The 21449-nt window shown below is 42.0% G+C and overlaps 1 protein-coding gene across 5 annotated transcripts in view; it reads right to left on the bottom strand.

Annotated features, from left to right (window-relative positions):
• The window catches only part of DLGAP2 (DLG associated protein 2), a 414439-nt gene that overhangs the window by 340034 nt on the left and 52956 nt on the right, over nt 1-21449 (bottom strand). For all 5 annotated transcript variants that reach the window (XR_014166924.1, XM_081906060.1, XM_081906056.1 and 2 more), the window contains one exon: nt 18654-18708. Coding sequence is in view for 4 of the 5 variants with exons in the window: in XM_081906060.1 (XP_081762186.1) it covers nt 18654-18708 (55 nt within the window). In the remaining variant the exon portion in view is untranslated. The remainder of the gene's footprint in view (nt 1-18653; nt 18709-21449) is intronic.

Below are 21449 nucleotides of genomic sequence, written 5' to 3'. Positions count from 1 at the left end.
CTAGCTGCCACATAAAACATGCCTATCCTGCCACAGCAGGCGCTGTAACTCTCCAACTGTTTGACTTCACACCCAAAGGGTCACTCCTTCATTGTCTCCCGAAAAAGATGGATAACAAAACAGAACATAAGAAAAGCCACAGGTGTACATCTGTCCAGGAAAAGCCAGTTAAAAAATGTCTCCCTTATCGCATACTTACACAGCACCTCTCTCTGCTCTTGACTTTGGCATCTGAGGTGTGTGTTTTCAGGACTGTGACTTGTTTTAACTGTTTTTAACACAGAATTTTAAATTGTTAATATTAAAACAATTTAAATTGCCCTGCTATTGAAGGACAGGTAATAAAACAGCAGAAGCAGCAACAAAACATGAGCTATATAGGATTGGGTGACCTTTTTGTATCTGTCAATAGGGAAGACCATTTCGTTCTTTGGTCTTCTGCCACACAATACTCTAAATTTGGTAGGTCCTCTTCCAATTCTGCATCACTAAACTTAAGCAGATCTGTTTCTGGATACGGCATGACAGCCCATTTCTCCTAGCAGGCTGGCATTACTGTGATGTGGCTCTGTCCCTTACTACACAAAGCAGGTATATATTTGTCTTTCCCCTTGTGTCAGATCCTAACCTTCTGAATGTTCACAGGAAAAGGAAGGCATATTCTTCACAGCCATCTTTTGCAAACATGAATGGCAATTCACCACATATATCTGCTAAAATGTTGGACTTCATTGTGTAAAGTACTTCCTGAAACCAGTTTCTCGCCTACAAAAGAGCTCTTCGCATATAATTCTGCTGACAGAAAGGGCTGTTAATGTGTGGGAATTTCCACCTACTGGATACATCCTAAGGTACAGAATGAGAAATCAGTCCTGTGTCCAAGAGAATATCTATAAATAAGCTTGTGAATGTATCAGAATAAAAATACAACCTGATCATACTGAGATTAGCCTGGGATGCACATATTGGTGCCAGTTTTTCCAACAATGCAAGAACATTTGGTTACAAAAATACTATTGTTATTTGGCAAGAGATCATTCCACTCCACTTTTTTCCCCCTTTGGGATTCAATCTAACTTTTCAGAATCTGCATATTAATGTGCAACAAAAATAGTGGTTTGTGCATGTGAAACTGCTGTGTTTCTACTTAAGACACCTCCACTTCCTCCTACTGAACAGCTGCCTTCAATAATATGCTTCAAGCACTTCTTCTCATGAAATCATGAGGCGGCTTGCTCACACCTCCAAACTTTTGGTTAGCTGAAAGGTGGGGGGATTAGGGATTTTACTTGTCACCAATCACAACCATGGTCAAAGCTGGCTTGAGTATTTATCTTAGATGGCATGAAATAAAAAATGAAACGGCTACTTTGCTTGAAAGTGTTTGAGGAAAGAAAGGGGTGCAGTCCAGGGTGCCCCACTGAAATCAGTACAAAGGCATGTTTGCAACTGGGGTGGCATTTCCCATTTCATTGCTTGAGATGAAACAGAAGTGCTGCCCTGTTGCTGCTGCACAGCCTCCAAAGCATCCCTTACCAAGGCATGGAAGGTAAGATTTCTGTCAGTACGTTTCTGAGCACAATTCAAAGTGTTGGTGCTGACCTTTAAAGCCCTAAACGGCCTCGGCCCAGTATATCTGAAGGAGCGTCTCCACCCCCATCATTCTGCCTGGACGCTGAGGTCCAGTGCCGAGGGCCTTCTGGCGGTTCCCTCATTGCGAGAAGCAAAGCTACAGGGAACCAGGCAGAGGGCCTTCTCTGTAGTGGCGCCCGCCCTGTGGAACGCCCTTCCAGCAGATGTCAAAGCGATAAACTACCTGACATTCAGAAGACATCTTAAGGCAGCCCTGTTCAGGGAAGTTTTTAACGTGTGATATTTTACTGTATTTTTGGTTTCTATGGAAACCGCCCAGAGTGGCTGGGGAGGCCCAGCCAGATGGGCGGGGTATAAATAAATTATTATTATTATTATTATTATTATTATTATTATTATTATTATTATTATTATTATATTGTAAGATTTTGGTGGGACGGTGCTGTAAATCAGCACCAATGCTGGTGCAGCTTTTCCAACAGTGGTGGAGGTGGCAGGACAGGCAGGGAGCCTTGGGGGCTTATGCTGCCCAAAGCGGCTGCTTCACTCTGCCTCATGGTTGAGCTGGTCCTGGTTTCCAATGACAACTGTCTAAAGTACTGGACGAGGTTTTTTTGACACAAAAATCATGTCAAAAAACCGGGGTCATCCAATACATGGATAGTGGCATGGGGGGGGTGCCGCCGCATGCAGGGAGCGATCTGGGGGTGCTGGCTAGTGGCGCACAGCTTCTCTCGACGCTGCAGTGAGTGGGGAGCGATCTGGGGGTGCTGGCTGACAGCATGCAACTTCCCCCAATGCCACTGCACGCAGGAAGCACTCCCTGGTCTATTTCCCATGTGCAGTGGCATGGGGAAGGTGCCCTCCAGCCAATCAGCTGACTGGCTGGAGCACAACTTCCCTCAATGTTGCTGCGCAAGGGAAACACTTCCTACCTGTGCGCGGGAAATGATCTAGGGAGTGTTTCCGTCCCACGGCTGCATGGGGGGAGAGGCTCAACCACTTTGGGCCATCTCCCCTCATTTTATTAAAATTTAGTCCCCCAAAATTATACACGGGGGCGTCTAACAGAAGGAAAAGTATGGTACTGAAATGTGCATCCCCTTTTACTTCTATGCCATTGAGGTGATGATGGCAGCCATTAACATTCATTGCTTGATTCTTGCCTGCCTCTACTTTGTTTCTGTTATTTAATTAAAAACAACAACTCTCTAGCAGTCAAACTCATAGCAGTCATTCATACAGAGTGACCATTAGTGTAATACCAATATACAGCTCACCCATTTGCTTCCCAATGAATGTTGTTCTTTACTAGTCTGTTGCCTCAAGCAAAAAGCATCTCTTCCATGCAATATGCACTGCTGTGCCTTTATAAAACTTTGAAGTTTGTAATTTTATCAGAAAGGCACCAAAAAGCATGTCCTCAGTGTCATTCATCTTCTGCTGGTTTCCATGAGCTCCTTGCCTCATCAGGACACTCAAGGGAATTTCAGCAGGTGCAGTAGCACCACAATTCATTATTCTCCTGGCCTGGGAAGTCAGGTGACATATGAGGACCAGTAAGAAGCCATTGGCCCATATAAATCCACCAGGTCTTCCCTTTGCACCACACTAGTAGCCTTCAGCTGCTGTATTCTTTGCTTTTCACCCAGTCAGCCTGCTCTCTTCCTGCTCAAGGTACTCACCCATTCTTGGGCCTGAGCATATTTCATAGAATTATATTATGTGAGCTCCCCAAGTCTCAGTTTTTATGCTTCTCCACTGCCACTGCTTCAAATTTACAGACTTCAGCGCTTTAACTCAAATTTACAAATAGTCCTGATATTGTGTAGGATGTCACTGGACCCCCAAAAATCATTTCAGAACACGCTTACTCACTTTTCCCAAAATGGATTTTCCTATTGATCATTACAGCATCAGCAACTTCAATGGGTTTCATAAATCCAAATTAGAATGTAATTACTACAGTGCTTAAAAAGTCAAAGACAGTCAATATTTTCATTCGATATTTGAAAAGATTTCTATGCTGCCAAGCTGATGCTGGCAATTAAGAAAATATCCTTCTGTAATAGTTAGCTGATCTCAAATTTTAAATTTTTGATATGGTTTTATGTATGACTGTTGTAAACCACCCTGCTTTTTATGAAGAGAGGTACCTGCATATTTTTTTATAAACCAAATGAAATAAATACATATTATTGAATTTTCTGGTGTGAAAATAGTTGGGGGCGGTGAAATATAGCACCAGACTTTTCATTTATTACTTTTTTGTTGTTGCTGCAGCAGCAGCTGTTTTTATAATTTGTTTTCTGCCTAACTGACAGCTGTTTCTTTCTAACTACATGGCTGTAGTTGGCAACTTGGCTGTACAGAATGGCAACATATCACCATGAAGACCGATGAGGCTGTAGGGTGAAACTATGAACCCAAAATCACCTCTCAAAATTGTGGGATGCAAAATTTGAATGGAGGGTATGCTGCCAAATATTCTTCAGTCATTGACAGGGGCAAGAAAAAAAGAAATCAGAACTGGAAGTCAAGCCCATTGCAACTTTCAACAGCATTAAAACAATATTAAATAATATTAGAATTGGATCCACAATTGCACTTATAATTCACCTCCTAGTCACAGATAGTGAATGTCATCGAATATTCTTCAGAAGAGGAGTGTGATTCTCAAACAGCTTTGGAGGAGCTCAAAAAAGAAAATTCTCAAAACTTTATCAGATAATTCTTTCCCGAGAAATTTCAACACAGCCCTGAAGAGTGCTTTTTATAGCTGATAAATTTAAACACAACTTTAATAGAAATATTTTTTTTAAGACCTCACGAGAAAGAGCATACATACCAAGTCAGATTTAAAGGTAAAGGTAAAGGTACCCCTGCCCGTACGGGCCAGTCTTGACAGACTCTGGGGTTGTGCGCCCATCTCACTTAAGAGGCCAGGGGCCAGCGCTGTCCGGAGACACTTCCGGGTCACGTGGCCAGCGTGACATCGCTGCTCTGGTGAGCCAGAGCCGCACACGGAAACGCCATTTACCTTCCCGCTGGTAAGCGGTCCCTATTTATCTACTTGCATCCGGAGGTGCTTTCGAACTGCTAGGTTGGCAGGCGCTGGGACCAAGCAGCAGGAGCGCACCCCGCCGCAGGGATTCGAACCGCCGACCTTTCGATCGGCAAGTCCTAGGCGCTGAGGCTTTAACCCACAGCGCCACCTGCGTCCCTAAGTCAGATTTAAGCACTGTCTAAAGACCAATTTCACGTATTTAAAGGATAGAAATTGACATGCTTTTACACATTTCTTAATTTCACATTTGATTCAATAAGATGTTGCTTGGGGGCATATCATGTTCCGTTTCATTTTTAATGCGCAAAATGAATGAGTCACGCTTTAAGCGCAGTGTTAGGCATCATGATAAATGCTCAGACAAGACTCAAGCTTCTGCTATAAGATGAAACACACGTACAATGTGATCCGTAGCTGAGGAATTCCTACTGCTAACTTTGAATCATCTTATTCCATAAGAACATATGAAGAGCCGGCTGGGTTAGGCCAATGGTCCATCCAAGTCCAGCATCCTGTTCCCACAGTGACCAAACAGGTGTCTGTAGGGTGAATAATAATAATAATAATAATAATAATAATAATAATAATAATAATAAATTTTATTTATATCCCGCCCTCCCCAGCCGAGGCCGGGCTCAGGGCGGCTAACAACACCAAAATAGTGCGACATTATAAAAACATTATAAAAATTAATTAAAATCAAGATTGATGGCAGCCATAAAGTTTTGTAAAGGTTGCCAGAGGAGGGAGTCAGGCTGCGCCCTAACCAAAGGCCTGGCGGAACAGCTCTGTCTTGCAGGCCCTACGGAAAGATGTCAAGTCCTGCAGGGCCCTTGTCTCTTGTGACAGAGCATTCCACCAGGTTGGAGCCGCAGCCGAAAAGGCCTTGGCTCTAGTTGAGGCCAGCCTAACCTCTCTGTGGCCTGGGACCTTCAAGGTGTTTTTGTTTGAAGACCGTAGGTTCCTCTGTGGGGCATACCAGGAGAGGCGGTCCCGTAGGTACGAGGGTCCTAGGCCGTATAGGGCTTTGAAGGTTAAAACCAGCACCTTAAACCTGATCCTGTACTCCACCGGGAGCCAGTGCCTAAGCTCAGCAACACTCTTCATCCCTGAGGCTTCAAGCAACTGGTGTTTAGCAGGATACTGTGTAGGTAGAGTGGGATTTGCCTTTTTCATAGCTACTGTACACTGAGTCAATGTCTTCATCAAGCTATCCACTACAACCTCAAGGTCCATACTTCACCTAGCTAACATGATGGATCCCCAGGCAGAACATATTCAAGTTTCCCCAAGCAATCTTCCATCCAGGCACTTGACTCAGACCATGCCCAAGGTAATAAGATAATAGCCTCACACAAGTCCAACCATGTATGCTTGCCCAGTAGATACTTGGCAGGTTGGGGATGCTGCCTTTGGCTCGGTTGGTCATCCCCTACTGTTTTTCACCCGAGTGACCTGAGCAATAGGAAGTTACACCAGTGCCCTCTTTACTAGGTCTGTTTTCAAGGTCTAAAAATATCAATACATATCATTTAACACAGTTAAAACATCAACTATAAAACTGGGGGACGCAGGTGGCGCTGTGGGTTAAAGCCTCAGCGCCTAGGACTTGCCGATCGAAAGGTTGGCGGTTCGAATCCCTGCGGCGGGGTGCGCTCCCGCTGCTCGGTCCCAGCGCCTGCCAACCTAGCAGTTCGAAAGCACCTCCGGATGCAAGTAGATAAATAGGGACCGCTTACCAGCGGGAAGGTAAACGGCGTTTCCGTGTGCGGCTCTGGCTCGCCAGAGCAGCGATGTCACGCTGGCCACATGACCCGGAAGTGTCTCCGGACAGCGCTGGCCCCTGGCCTCTTAAGTGAGATGGGCGCACAACCCCAGAGTCTGTCAAGACTGGCCCGTACGGGCAGGGGTACCTTTACCTTTACCTTTTATAAAACTGTTATCAATGGTGATGGGAAGCTTTAATGCAAGAACTGCATCAAAAGGTTTGTGAAAACATACTCCTCGGGTACCTGCCTTCCTGAAACAGTAGAAACTGGACTGCATCAAGCTAGAATACATGGCTGTTGGGCTGCAGCTAGCTTATTAGGTGTCATATTGTGCAAGTCTGATTAAAAGGAGCTCCTCTCTCTGGCTTTTTCCATACTTAGTATCATAGAGGTTTGACAATACAGCAAATGTCTTTCCCTTGCAAATGTAGGAAATCCACTACTACAGCAAATGGGGGGAACGTGTTTCCTTACAGCAAAGCGTAAGGTGTGGAAGAAATACATATACCTGCACAGGTGTTCAAAGATGCACATATACTGATGTATGCCATCCACACTTTGGGTGTTTAATAAGGGAACCATCAGTGAAAACAGTAGCATATACATAGGAAAAATTTTCAATGATAGAACAAATCAAAAACGTTTTAGAAATGTGGAGTTTAAAGGGTGGGGGAATCCAGAAATCTAAACAGTATATAGGCAGTGCTAGAAAAAGAGGTGCTGGAACTCACCATGAACACCTCCCTCGTTCTCCTGGAATGCCAACCTGAGAGGTGCCGCAACTCAGTTTGTGCAATCTTTGAGAAAGCTTTGTAAAAGTGTTAATTTATTAAAATAAGCAAAATTATTCCAGATGAATGTGGAATAATAACCGCCCTTTACTTATGTAATCACAATCTGAACACTGTTCAGAACCATTTCCTAGTGTAGGAGGAAATTACGGTGAGGGCTACCACCTCTTACCCCCAGATGCTGCACACACTGCCAGAACCATGAGGACACCACCACACCAACTACACTGATTAAGAATAGTCAAAGAAGCTTAATGAGTGAGCAACTAATCCATGCTAATACAGCTTCATTATCCTACCTGACTCACCAATAAATGAGTGTAGAAAGTGGTTAAGTGGCTGGATGGTCATGGCAACACACTGGAAACATTAAAGAAAGGGATTTTTTGTGGGACATTGCTAATAACAACCTCTAATGCTTTTTGGATGCTTTTCATCTTTTGAAATAGCTGAACAAATATAAATCTTTCGTGCTCTCCTGTGAAACAGAGAAGCATTAGCATAACATACCCCAGTAGATCGCTGTGGCTGTTATCTACTAATGGTTTGCAAGGGTGAAACCTGCAATGGCAAAGTATAAGCTATTAAAATATTTCAATGCCCATAATTTTTTGGGGGGAGGGGAGGGGGAAGGGGAAGTTTCAAAACGGTGCTCAAATGGCAACATATGACACTTAGTATCAACACACTTTGGAGATTAATAAAATGCATAACCCAGCAGATAGAGGCACATAAAATACAGTGCATCCGATTAATGTATCTTCTTGCTATTGTAGTTTCTATAGCAACAAGTTGGAATGTTATAAAATTTTACCACTGGGAAACAAATTGAAAAGATTTTTCCTTCCCCCAAGACCTATTATAAACTCAGCAGACACACACACACACACACACACACAATCGTGTGTCACCATACCATTAAAACTGTGCTATATATTTATTCCTGAAATAAAAGTGATTTGCTCATCATCATTTTGAGGCTGGAAAAAGATGGAATAAAATCAAGGTGTATATGTAAAATAAAAAAATAAATAAAAAGGCATCAGCAGTTAACACTTTATTCCAAGCACAGAATTATGCTTGATTTGTTTTTGAAGCTTGTGTTTTGAGAGAAATTCTTTATAGCAGTTAGAACTGTCACTGCCATTTCTAGAAAGTTATATAAGACGAATAAGAAACTGGCATCAAGACACAATGGCCAATTTTCCAAATCTGTCTCTTTCTGAGAAGCAGGTTTTCATCCTTCTTATGTTTGTCACCTACAGTGCAACTTCAATACTTTTTCTTGTGCACTGTAACTTAATTCCAGTGAGTCACAAATTCCAAGCACATAAACGAAGATGAAGTCACCAAATACAATTCAATAGAGTGTTCCAAACTGTTCTAATTGCTTGGACACAGGAGATTGCAGAATTCCATATGAAGTTCTAATGGAAGCATATTTTAAAGTAGGATATACGATTTAAAAATGTCTGCCAAGATGGACTCAACTGTTAATACTGTATATCAAAGTGCTCCATATTTATGTGCATGCATATATGAACCTCTGCCTTTCGTACCATTGCTACAATCAATATGCATCTGAGTCACGCACCGATACTTTCCATTTCACCATTTATATCATTGCAAACTACCGTATTTTTCATTCTATAAGACGCACCAGACCACAAGAGGACCACAAGAGTTTTTGGAGAAGGAAAATAAGAAAAAAAATATTCTGAATCTCAGAAACCAGAACAGCAAGAGGGATTGCTGTGCAGTGAAAGCAGCAATCCCTCTTGCTGTTCTGGCTTCTGGATAGCTGCGCAGCCTGCATTCACTCCATAAGACGCACACACATTTCCCCTTACTTTTTAGGAGGGAAAAAGTGAGTCTTATAGAGCAAAAAATACAGTATGTCAGAGTGACACAATTTTCTTTCCGATTTCAAAAAAATCAGTTTCAGGACTTGCTTTGGAACTGCAGTTAGTTAACCAAGTTATTTTCCTTAAAAGTCTGAAAGCAGCCTAGTTGTTTCTGAGCCTTCCTTGGGTTGGGCTGCATTTTCATGGCATCATCACAAGCACAACAGAGTGTCCAGATCCCTTCTCCATTCCCCAATTATAACCTATCCCTTCCCCTAATCCACCTGTCTGCCCTATTCCTCCCCCAGCCCCTCTCCTAACTTCCTTACCTGCCTGCTGAAGCAACAACGTCTCTGCCAGTTCTCTCACCTGGAACCTAGTTTGGAACTTCTTACCAGATAAAATATCAGCAACTCTATGGGGTTTTACTTTAGTATCCACCATTGCTGTAGCATGACAGTTTAGGCAATGTCCCATCATTCAGCCTTAAACCCCCACATCCTAAATTAAAAAGATTATACTGCCCTAAACTGCTGTTGTAAAAAAATCACTGAGATAATGTAAAACACCTTGAGTTTTTGAACTTGACTTATATAAATACCTAGTACGAGTCTGTATACTTTAGTCATATTAAACTTCAAACTAGTCTGCCCCTGATCCTTTTATCTTTTTTGTAATAACCTGAATAATTCTCAAACACAGACAGGGAACCCCATCTCATTTTCACCATAATACATTTTAAACAGCCCACATGTCAAGGAGAGTAATTTATCACTATCCCATTCAGATGTGACCATTATTCCAACTCTTTTGTTTCCTAGGCTTTAGCTATTAGCAGCTCTTTCTACCATATGTAGTTTGCTTGGAATTGAGCCTAAAGAATAATTCTGAGTGATTGGTAAGCTAATCAACAGCATTGTGTATATACCTGTTTGTATTATTTTACTGTGAATTTTGCAGTAATTGCCTATCATGGCTACCTGGTTTTGATTTATTTTAAATCAGTATTTCTGGAGGAGATTGGGGTTTCAATGTTTTCTCCCGTATAGCTTTTCTTCTTCTTCCACCAACTTAGGATTTGTATTCTACCGCCATTTAAGTATTCCACCATTTAAGTATCTACCACTATGGAGTTATTCTACCAAGAAAAAGGTTTTCAAAAGATGCATTTGCCACTGAATGTATTGCCAGGCTGTGAAAATGAACAATGTACACCCCTCTAAACATTCACATATGGCCTTTTTCATGAACTTAATTCTTGATAGTTCTCTATAAATATTATCTATCTATATATATTTAATATCTGAAGACATATTTGGGATAAATGAAGATACGAACAGAAAGGTGATGGACAGAAGAGGGAGGGACATTTGTGAGAGGCAGGCTAGAGTGGTTTTCCTTAGCATGTGAGGCTGGGGAAGGGAAAGCCATTCCAGGTGGGAGCTGGAAGGACTCAATTCTCTGTATGTGAATTGAAGATTGAGATAAAATGGTGATAAAGGGCTATATATATATAACTATGTAATTCTGAATTTTATTAGGCTCATTATGATTGTTGTTGGTATTTTATTTCTCTTTCTTATTCTCTTTCTCTTTTTTGTTTCCTTCCCTTTTTTTGTTCTAGTATTCCTACTTATTTATACAGTGGTACCTCGCAAGACGAATGCCTCGTAAGACGAAAAACTCGCAAGACGAAAGAGTTTTTCGTTTTTTGAGTTACTTCGCAAGACGAATTTCCCTATGGGCTTGCTTCGCAAGACGAAACATCTTGAGAGTTTGTTTCCTTTTTCTTAAAACCGTTAATACCAGGGTGCATCTGTGCTTCGCAAGACGAAAAATTCGCAAGAAGAAGAAACTCACAGAACGAATTAATTTCGTCTTGTGAGGTACCACTGTACTGTGTTATAGTGTGAATTTGAACATTGTGTCAGGTTTATCGGTAATCTCCTGGGATGCTAGGGTAAGGGGAGAAGTAAACCCTCTCTCAAGGACATCAGAGATGTCATACTGGGCCTGGTTTTGCAGCTAGCACTTTCTCACTTTCACACACCCAAAGTCTATTATTACTGAACTTGGCACATTGTGTTTTAAGCTAAGCACTTCGACGCTATGTTCCTCACAACTGGCTGTCAAAAAGCCCATCCGTACAAAGTAGATGCTTCAGTATGATTTATATACTGCCTTAGCACCTATTTGCGAATTAAATTGAACCACTAAATAAACAAACTGTGCCTTTTAAATAAAACATCAATCATTCCTGCCATTTCCCATCTTCATTTCGCTTCGTAGTTAATCAGCATCAACACAGGCTATAAAACTTTAATTGATGCAACTTGTGTTGCTGACAGTGTATATTAGTTTTCTTTTAAAAACACACACACATAAAAACCCCACCAGTAATACTTCAGAGGCCTAGAGCTACAGATTAATCTGTTTTAGGGCATTCTCGGTCTTTCCAAAGTGATCTAATGCAAGTTAAGACAAAATTGCCTTCATTAACCTTGAGGTTCAAAAGAAAATATAAGATGACACAGAGCTTCCTATCATCCCAGTTCTGAGAACAGGCAAATATGACCATTTCAGCTAAGGGTGTCACTATAATTAGCCCACGCTGATTTCTGCTTGTATCATAAGCAAGTGCAGGAATTATTCTGGGTATATGCCATCACTACAGATGTTGGTCCTTGTTATGAGTTGCCACAGCTGGAAATCTACATCTGCTACAAGCAGAGATGGTTGTGAGGAAAGCATAATCTGCACAGTAAAATGATCCATTTTGCGGGCATTTAGCATCAAAAGCCAAAATAGGAGTAAAATGATGTGGCATGGAAGAACACTGAATTTACCCTTCCTGTTCTCATGCCAAGGGGGATGCAGGTTTTTGGCGGAGCTTTTAGAACATCCTAAACTCCGCGGGTGGCGCTGTGTGTTAAACCACAGAAACTAGGACTTGCCAATCAGAAGGTCGGCAGTTCGAATGCCCGCCACGGGGTGAGCTGCCGTTGCTCGGTCCCAGCTCCTCCCAACCTAGCAGTTCGAAAGCACATCAAAGTGCAAGTAGATAAATAGGTACCGCTCTGGCATGAAGGTAAACAGCGTTTCCGTGTGCTGCTCTGGTTCACCAGAAGAGGCTTAGTCATGTTGGCCACATGACCTGGAAGCTGTACGCCGGCTGCCTCGGCCAGTAAAGCAAGATGAGTGCCACAACCCCAGAGTCGGCCACGACTGGACCTAATGGTCAGGGGTCCCTTTACCTAAACTCTGCTGTAATTAACCCTGAATGCATGTCACTGGGGCAGGGACTTATATATCCTTCCTCCTGTTTTCTTAAAATAAAATAAAAAGCTTAAAGCTTAAAAAAGGCTTCCATCTCATCATGGTGGTTCTGGAGGGGTAGAGTGACAATCTAATAAGATACAGTAGTAAAATAAGCAGATGACACAGATAAATGGGACAGCGAGAAAAGAAAGAAAGAGAGCAGGAAAGCTTAAAAGTGAATTGATTGTAGGGCTAAATATTGTTCCAATAACTAATGAAGAAAATCCAGAATTCTATGGACTGATCCTCTTGTTGGTATCTAAGTTCTCGTCCTAAATGTGTCATTTTAATGAACTTGTCATGTCTTCTCCAACCAGTGTTTTAGTTGAGAAGTTGCTACAGTCTTCCAGTATTTAGCAATGCAGATTCTCATAGTTGCTCTCACCTCAGGCTTCAAATAACAAAGAAGTGTAGCCTTCAGGATGCATGGCAATTTGTTTTATACATTTTGGTTAATATCATTGATAGATTGTTTTGAAGAAACTGAAAGAACACCAAGGACTGGGAAGTGTTTTTGTAAACAACCAGGTCTGTTCCTCTTTATATTAGGGTGTATAGCTCAAAGTTTTCATCATAATCTAAGAGCCCTGCCCCAAGAAATAGCCTGAGAAAATAGTGGGTTGGTTTCAAAAACTAGCAATGAAGCCAATAAATGAAAGAGACATACAATTCACGCACCTGACATTTTCGTGCCTAATCCAGGTAGACATGCACACAAAACAGTAGGTGGAGAAGACTTTAAGGAGCATTTTGTGCTTCCTCTTACAACTACCTGGAGGTCTGCCAAAAGTTATATCTAAACAGATTTCTCCAAGTAAGTCATAATATCACATCTCTTTTAATATCCTTTCCTTCTGGGAAATGTGAAACAAGCACATACAAAAATAAAAATCCTACCATAACTTCCTACAAGATTGACAGTGGCTAATACGATTGAAAGGGCTTGGCGATTCAATAAGAGATTACTGCGGGGAAACAGTGCCAAAAACTCTTTTCTTACATTGAAATCCCAAGATAAGGCGCTTAACCGATGTATGTGACATATGTACTTCTTGCTTGAGCAAATTCCACAGTTGGGCATCAGTTGCTCGAGGTTGCAAGGCCTATGTTGAAAAGCCATCCCCATATGGTAACGAATCAATGTCAAACATTTTCAGAGATCCAACGAAGCATGGATATTCTGGGAGGTCATGGTCCCAAAAGATGACCAAGACAAGCAGGGTCAGTAACGTGGAAGACTTTGAATACTAGATAAGATGCCCTGAAGTTGACTCTTTGTACAACGGAAACAAGGCAAAGCATACAGCAAAGTGATATTGTGGCATATGTCTTTCTTAACCAGCTGTCCAAAAACTCTCCTATTTACCCCTAACAAAGCCAGGAACTAATGAGTTGCTTCACCTTAAACCTTCTCTGTGGTTAAACTAATGACAGTCAGTATTGGGTCAAGGAATTGTAGGATTTGGGGGGCAATATGTACAGGTTATCTAGAACCTTTCTGCACAATATCTAAACAATGGTTGGCTCCAATTATTCTGAGCAAAGAGTAACAGATGGTGCAGTAAGTGGCCCAAGGTCACTCAGACTTCCTTGGCCTAAAACAGGATCAGGTCGGGCATGTCACAAACTGCCCTGTGATCTTCAGATGAATGGCGAGATATAAAGATAATAATAAATAATAATAACAGAAGGAGCAAATGGGAGCTGCAACAAAATGCTGCAATGGGGAATTCAGAGTTTCGGCCAAGCAGTCATGCCCTCTTGCAGGATAATCAGTTCCATACACTTCACACACAAAAACGAAAGTAAACAGTTGGTTTTCTGTGGCCATGGAGAGCGCTCAGTTTTTGGTGGGATGTTTTGGTCTTTCTCTTTCTCTTGAGATGTTTTGTACTTCTGCAAATCTCAGGGTTCCCCCAAGCCTGCTGCTATCTTCCCCTTGTGTGTAGGCGGCACTGGTTTTGGCTACATAAGGAGACTTGAGTTCACGTTTAGTATATAAGATGATAGTGCCAATGGGATATATGTAACATTGCTGCCAGAAGTTGTTTGCAGGGTGTACATTTTATGAGCTGTTTCAGTCCTGTGACTCAAGATACGATTTTCCTTCTGCAAAACACCTCCTTCAAAGCCCTTTGCCCCAGTTTACCTTTTGCATCCTCATTCTTAACCAATCCTTGCATGTAAAACCATTCACCCACATTCTTCCTCTCTCCCTACCTCTGCCTCTTCCTTTTACCCTGGGAGGAAGATCCTGTGAGAGTTTGTAAGGTCACGGGTGATGAAGATGAAAATGTTGTTATAATTTTCAGGAGGAGAGAAGACTAGATAAGAAATCTAACACCGGGTAAATTAGTCAGCTGTGGATTAGATGGAGATTAAGATACTACTTGCCATCACTTCTGTCAGCAAAAAACCTCCTGGTCCCATTTCCATAGAAACAGGGCTGAAAGCCATGAATGGCTATGCATCTTCTTGGTAACATTCTGTAAGGTCTGAGCAAGCAGCAGCTGAAGACTACAAAATCGGCATTGCAAGAGAGCTGTATTGCTAAAATAAATGGCTGGAATATAAATACTGGTGCTGCCCCTAAACCTTTCTTAAAACTTCTTATTTATTAGTAGGGAATTATATTTATTAGATTGGGATTCCCACTCCCCACCCCCACCCCTATAACTAAACCGTATCCCTCCAAAGAGCTAGTTATAGGAGAAAAGGCATCCCGAGACACTACCATGTCAGAATGCTAGAGAAGATATGTATTTGGATGCTCGGGCACAAAACTCACCCCCTGCACATAGAAATAGTCCAGAAGCACAATTAAATCACCACCATTTTCTAAGATGTGTTTCCTTTTCCTTTTCAGGCAGCTTCAGACAGAGGTGTGTATAATCGTTACTTAAGCAGCTTGCTTCAGCTGGACCTTTGTACATGCCCCAGGAATTTGGCTTTGCTCTGTGAGGTGAAAGTGATTGTAGTAAGCGAAGGAATGCCCCCACAGAGCAATCCCATGCAGGCCCAAGCAAATCGGAAGCAGGAGGTTGTAGTTGCCCAGTTGTTCCCCAGCACCTATTCACCTATTGCCATATCTCAGGCACGTCCAACAGGTAGATCGTGATCTACCGGTAGATCACTGGATGTCCGTGGTAGATCACTGGAAGATCAGTGGCTCCCCCCAAAGAAGCTGAACAACTTTGGCTCCCCTAAAAGAAGCTCAACGTTTTTGCCCTGCACCCCCCCCCCAAAAAAACCCGGGACTTCCCTCCTCCCTTAAAGAAAGCTCAGCAACTGTGACCTGAACTCCAAAAAACAGGGCTTTCCTTCCTACAAAATGCTCAACAACTTTGACCTGAAGCCCCCAAAAGGGGGTAGATCACTGCCAGTTTTTAACTCTGTGAGAAGATTGCAGTCTCTTGGGAGTTGGCCACCCCTGCCACATCTAATGCAAGCAAAACATGGACTTGAATCATTAATCGTCCCTTGAGAGTGACTAGATACCACTCAAAAAGCATGTCCTGCTTCGAGTAGACCAAGCATTATTTTTGCATTTTCTGAAGAGGTGCAAGCTTGTCCCCTTCAGCAAGGTCAAAAAAACAACCTACTAAGGCTGTGTACCCACTCCTGTTTACTCTGCACTCAGGGTATTCCTACCACTGGTTTGTCCACATTTATCCTATGGTTTATTGAGAAATACTGTGATTTGACGCATTTCTCCCTAACCAGCTTCCATCCAATTTGAAAATGGAAGTCATATGGCGAAATCCATGCCCACTCTCCACTCTCTGCTATGGACAAACTGCCTAGAAACATACCCACCGAGCTGATATGTACAAGGATGTGCAACTGCAATATGAAATGCAGTGGGGTACAGGTGGAATGACCCCGCCTGCATCTTTTGTTATGTAATGACATTCAAGTCCAGCTTGGACCTTTGTGAAAAGCCCGCTTCACATTCAGGCTGAGGTTCACTCTTTAAGTTTTTTCTATAACTGGTAGCATAGAACATCCCTATTCAGTTCCACTTTTGGTGACACATCCAGAAAGCTGCTCAACGCTGCCCTTTTTCACACACCTTACCCCCAGGAATAGCTGTGGGAACTGGCAGCTCTTTCTCTCTTTAATGTTTGCCAGATGCTTTCTTTGTCTCCTTCCCCCCTCCCCCATTATCTTAAAAATCTAAGGCAATATCCTAAGTGTCTGCTCGGTTGTGGCAGCATTTACTAGGTTATTAACCGATTAAAGTTTACTATTCAGCAGAATTAATAAATCACCCACCACTGTATTTTGAGAGCCATTGATTAAGGTGGCGGGGGGGGGGGCAACATGCCACATATATGGTGTGAAAATTCCACCCATAATTGTATATGGAAGTGAGGAGCTCAGAATCCAATGGAATTCTGATGAAGATCTACTAGTTTCATTTCAGTCACTTAAAGGTATGTACCGTATTTTCCGCTCCATAAGACACACTTTTTTCTTCCTAAAAAGTAAGGGGAAATGTCTGTGCGTCTTATGGAGCGAATGCGTGGTCCCTGGAGCCAAATTGCCGAAAGATTGAGGGCACAAGGAGAAGGCGATGACAGAGGATGAGATGGTTGGACAGTGTTCTCGAAGCTACTAACATGAGTTTGAACAAGTGCCTGGCGTGGTCTGGTCCATGGGGTCATGAAGAGTCGGACACGACTAAATGACTAAACAGCAACAACAAAGTCTATGGGATCAGGTGCATTTTTCCAAGACATGACAAATGTGATGCTTCGGTTAATCTCAACTCTGTACAAATTTAGCCAATAGAATTTTCAGATCCAATCCTTTTTCCACTTGATGAGCTGTATCCACAACCCTCTGCGGCCCCATCACCATTATTTGCTGCCCACCACACAGTAGATTGAACACATGAGCAATGCTTCCTAGTCAGCAGTTTTATTAAAAAAGCAATAAATATCTAAGGATTTTCTTTCCCAGAACATGGCCAATAACCTTTTTATTTACAAAAGTGGTGCTGGATGCTTAATTTATAGGTAAGAACAGACGAAAGGAAAGGGGGGGGGGAAACAGGTCAATTAACCTTCAAGTTATGTAACAGATAACACAGTAGGCATTGGGGCAATTTAAGAACTCACTGCATTCCACAGCTTCCTGATTGTGTAAGAAAACAGTAAATACACATACTGACAAATAATATTAGTCTGCTTATAAATTATCAAGTAGAAATAACATGCTGAGTTAATTATCTGTCATTGTATAACATGTACTCATAAGCAACTGTCAGCTAATCAGTGCAGACAAGTACCAGCTCATTTATTCTTGGTTGAAACTAGGATATATAGGTGCAATGGGTATCTGTTGGCATATGGGCTTAGTTCAATGTACTGGTTATGATCTTAGACTTAAGCATAGCAGTATGTTATGGAGCATTTCTTCCTATACCTGGAAACACCGGGCAGTGAAAGTGGGACCTCCATTACAGAGTTTTCCTCTTTTTCATATCTTGGATATAAGTGCACTCCATCTTCAAACTCTAATTCCCCCAAGTTTAACATTCCTTCCTCAAACGCAGGAGTGGTAAGATCACTTCTTTTCAGTGAACAAGCAGCAGTAAACACATTATATAACCCTACTTAGATCTACATATTAAGTCAAGATTCAAAATAAATTCAGCCACATGACTTGATAGGCTATCAATACATACCAGACTTGGGGGGGGGGATACATTATTATTAATGTACAACTTCAGTCATTTAATATTCTGAAAGCTAAACTTTCAAAATCCTGCCAATTCAAGTGACTCCTTTCCATACAGCAATAGGAAATACCTCCTTTTCATCTTCAACTCCTCATCGAGAAATGGAGATTAAGGCTAATGAGAATATAAAGCCACATGAGCTACACTGCCTATCTATGCTAATTTTGTAGATATTCTGAAACTAATAACTAGGAATATATTTTATGAAATTAACAAACAAACAAAAAATAGTTCAGGAATGCATATGTGCAACTTCAAGTAGCAGAAGCTAAAAGCAATTTCCTAGAAATGTAATGGCCCCGAATGGCATATTTTGTAAGCATGCTTTTCCACAGAGAACAGGTAATTTAAATTCAAGGATCAGTTTATATTAAGTAACCCATTTCTCACTACTTCATTTATTTTGAAGTCCCTCATGAGGAGCACCAGGAGAATCCTCTGGCTTTTATACAATTTTCATAACTTCTTTCCCCCAAAACAAAGGGCTATATTAACAGAAAACAATAGGAAAATCTCAGTGGTTACCTGTGTTCCTGTCTGGTAAAATACAGCAATGCTTCTGCAGAATGCCAGGCAAAACCTGTTATAGGAAGAACAAAACAAAAATAATTTCTGTTAGTGTTTGAGAGCAAAAGGAATGTGTAATTAAATTAAATGGCTGGCACCCCTTTTTTTGTGCATAATATCAAACATCATTATTACTTCTTGTTTCACGGGGTACTTATCCTTATTCAGTTCTCTGGCGCTGTGGGTTAAGCCACAGAGCCTAGGACTTGCCAATCAGAAGGTCGGCAGTTCGAATCCCTGCGACGGGGAGAGCTCCCGTTGCTCGGTCCCTGCTCCGGCCAACCTAGCAGTTCGAAAGCACGTCAAAGTGCAAGTGGATAAATAGGTACCGCTCCAGCAGTAAGGTAAACGGCGTTTCCGTGCACTGCTCTGGTTTGCCAGAAGCAGCTTAGTCATGCTGGCCACATGACCCGGAAGCTGTACGCCGGCTCTCTCGGCCAATAAAGCGAGATGAGCGCCGCAACCCCAGAGTCGGCCACGACTGGACCTAATGGTCAGAAGAGTTTGGATTTGATATCCCGCTTTATCACTACCCGAAGGAGACTCAAAGCGGCTAACATTCTCCTTTCCCTTCCTCCCCCACAACAAATACTCTGTGAGGTAAGTGGGGCTGAGAGACTTCAGAGAAGTGTGACTAGCCCAAGGTTACTCAGCAGATGCATGTGGAGGAGCAGGGACGCGAACCCGGTTCCCCAGATTACGAGTCCACCGCTCTTAACCACTACACCACACTGGCTGGGGTCCCTTTACCTTTACTCATTATCCCTATGCTGCCTGGAGCTGATAGGAATTAGGTCACTGGCTGCCCTAACTAACCTAGTAGAAGCCTTACTTGTTAACAGGCAAAACACACTGCAGATATTAATATTGTGCAGTTTGAAGCAACTGGATACATAACAACTGACTCCTTTTGGAATAAATCAATGTCCAGACCCATAAAAATATTGTTTAAACTTTTACTTGCAGAACTCTTCAAAAACAGAACATAAGTATTGAAGACACATCCAAAAATCTCCACACAATATCTTGTGCTGTGCAGCACAGGCTCAGCATTTTAGAAAATACGAAATAATTCAAACAGACCTAGAATCAGAGGTCTGTCTCTCCCCACAGCCTGCTTCCCAGGCTCCATTGGCCTTAGGCTGTTTACTCTCCCTTCAGGAGAGCTTCATTTATATCCTCACTCCCTCCATAAAGTTTCGGAGACAAAAACTCAAAGGCAACTCCCTTCCAAATGGAGATTTGCAACCAAATATCTTTTGTCACCTGATCTAAGGTTACAACACTCGCATGTTAGCTAGCAGAAAACAACAATTAGATAATTATCAACTCAGAAAGAGCTTAGAGTCCACTTAGAAAACTACTGTGAAAAAACACTGGGAGATTTTTTTGAGGAGCAACATTAAACCTTGCAGTCATTCCTATCAGTCCTAGACAAAGCAATGATAACCCATTCAGTCCTCCAAATTAAGAAGTGACAATGGAGTTAGAGGCAGAGTTGGGCCAAGACACTGTCGCTTCCTGAGGTGAAGGTTGAGAGGTAAACACACCTCAATCCACGTACAAGAAACTGAACAGACTGGCCATCAAATTTTACTTCAACTGTGGCATTTGAGGGCAGTAGCCTCACACAAAGGGTACAGAGCAGGCTGTGTGGCATGGCTAACACCTCACCACCATCATCCACTCATCACTCTGCCTAGTGCTTGCTCACTATCTGTTCAAATAAATGCTGCAGTGTTTCAGCAGCAGCAGCACCACTAGGTGTTTCTTCAGCAGAGCAATATTTGCACAATGCCTGCTGGTGTTCTTGACTTCCTGCCTGCTTTTGTTATGGGGTTTCTCCCCCAACCACTGTTTGTGATGTGCTGAGGGAAAGTAAACAGGCAAATGAGTGACCAGCCCAGGCCACAAACAGCTGGCATGGTCACCAATGGGGTACCTGCTTAGGAGGATGGGAATGGGCAGGGCAAGGGGAGCTGGGAGTCTGCAATTGCTGTCCAACATCTGCCACTTGAAGCAGCCACCTGACATTTCCCAATGGATCTCATGTTTAGCTTTAATGCAATGGTCACAATGAAGTATAGGCAAGGGACTTTCAAATCCATTGTTTGCTTTCTTCAGAGACTACATTCCCTATGATCTTATGTCAAAACTCAAACGTTTAACAAACAGGGCACTTGGATATAATGTTTTGGTTTTGAATTTTTCATATATTTCTGTATTTCCAAGTAAAGCAATGACACAAGACTTGGGTAGCCTTCATCTACCTTGTGTTCTTTAAATGTTTTGGTCTAGAGTTTACATCAACACCAGATTGGCAAAGGCTGGCCAGTAGCATTTCAAATACCTGATCCCTGCACTCATGAGTAGAGAATCACTTATTTAAAATGAAAACGAATGGTGTGGATTTATAATCAGCTTAGCTGATTTATATTCAACTTAGTGAACACATTTCAGAAATAAAAGAAATCATTGGAGTTTCAAGCAGGCATAATTTCTCAGCTAAGTGATTTCTGAATTTAAAAGTATTTCGTCTGATAACAACAAAAAATGTAGCAGGAAATTTTTCCTTAATGATTCAACAAACTCTGAGAGTCAACCAGACACCAAAGATATAACATCAAACTCAGAAATACCAAAATATATGTTCACTGTTCATGAGTAACGGCGTGACGCACACCTTTGCAAATTACGGTTGCATTTTTATGACACAGTTCTCCTATCACAGGATGATTCCCACAATTAACCAAG

Source organism: Podarcis melisellensis (assembly GCF_964234715.1).
Source record: "Podarcis melisellensis genome assembly, chromosome: 3".
Lineage (NCBI taxonomy): Eukaryota > Metazoa > Chordata > Lepidosauria > Squamata > Lacertidae > Podarcis > Podarcis melisellensis.
This window is presented reverse-complemented; position numbering and strand designations above follow the sequence as displayed.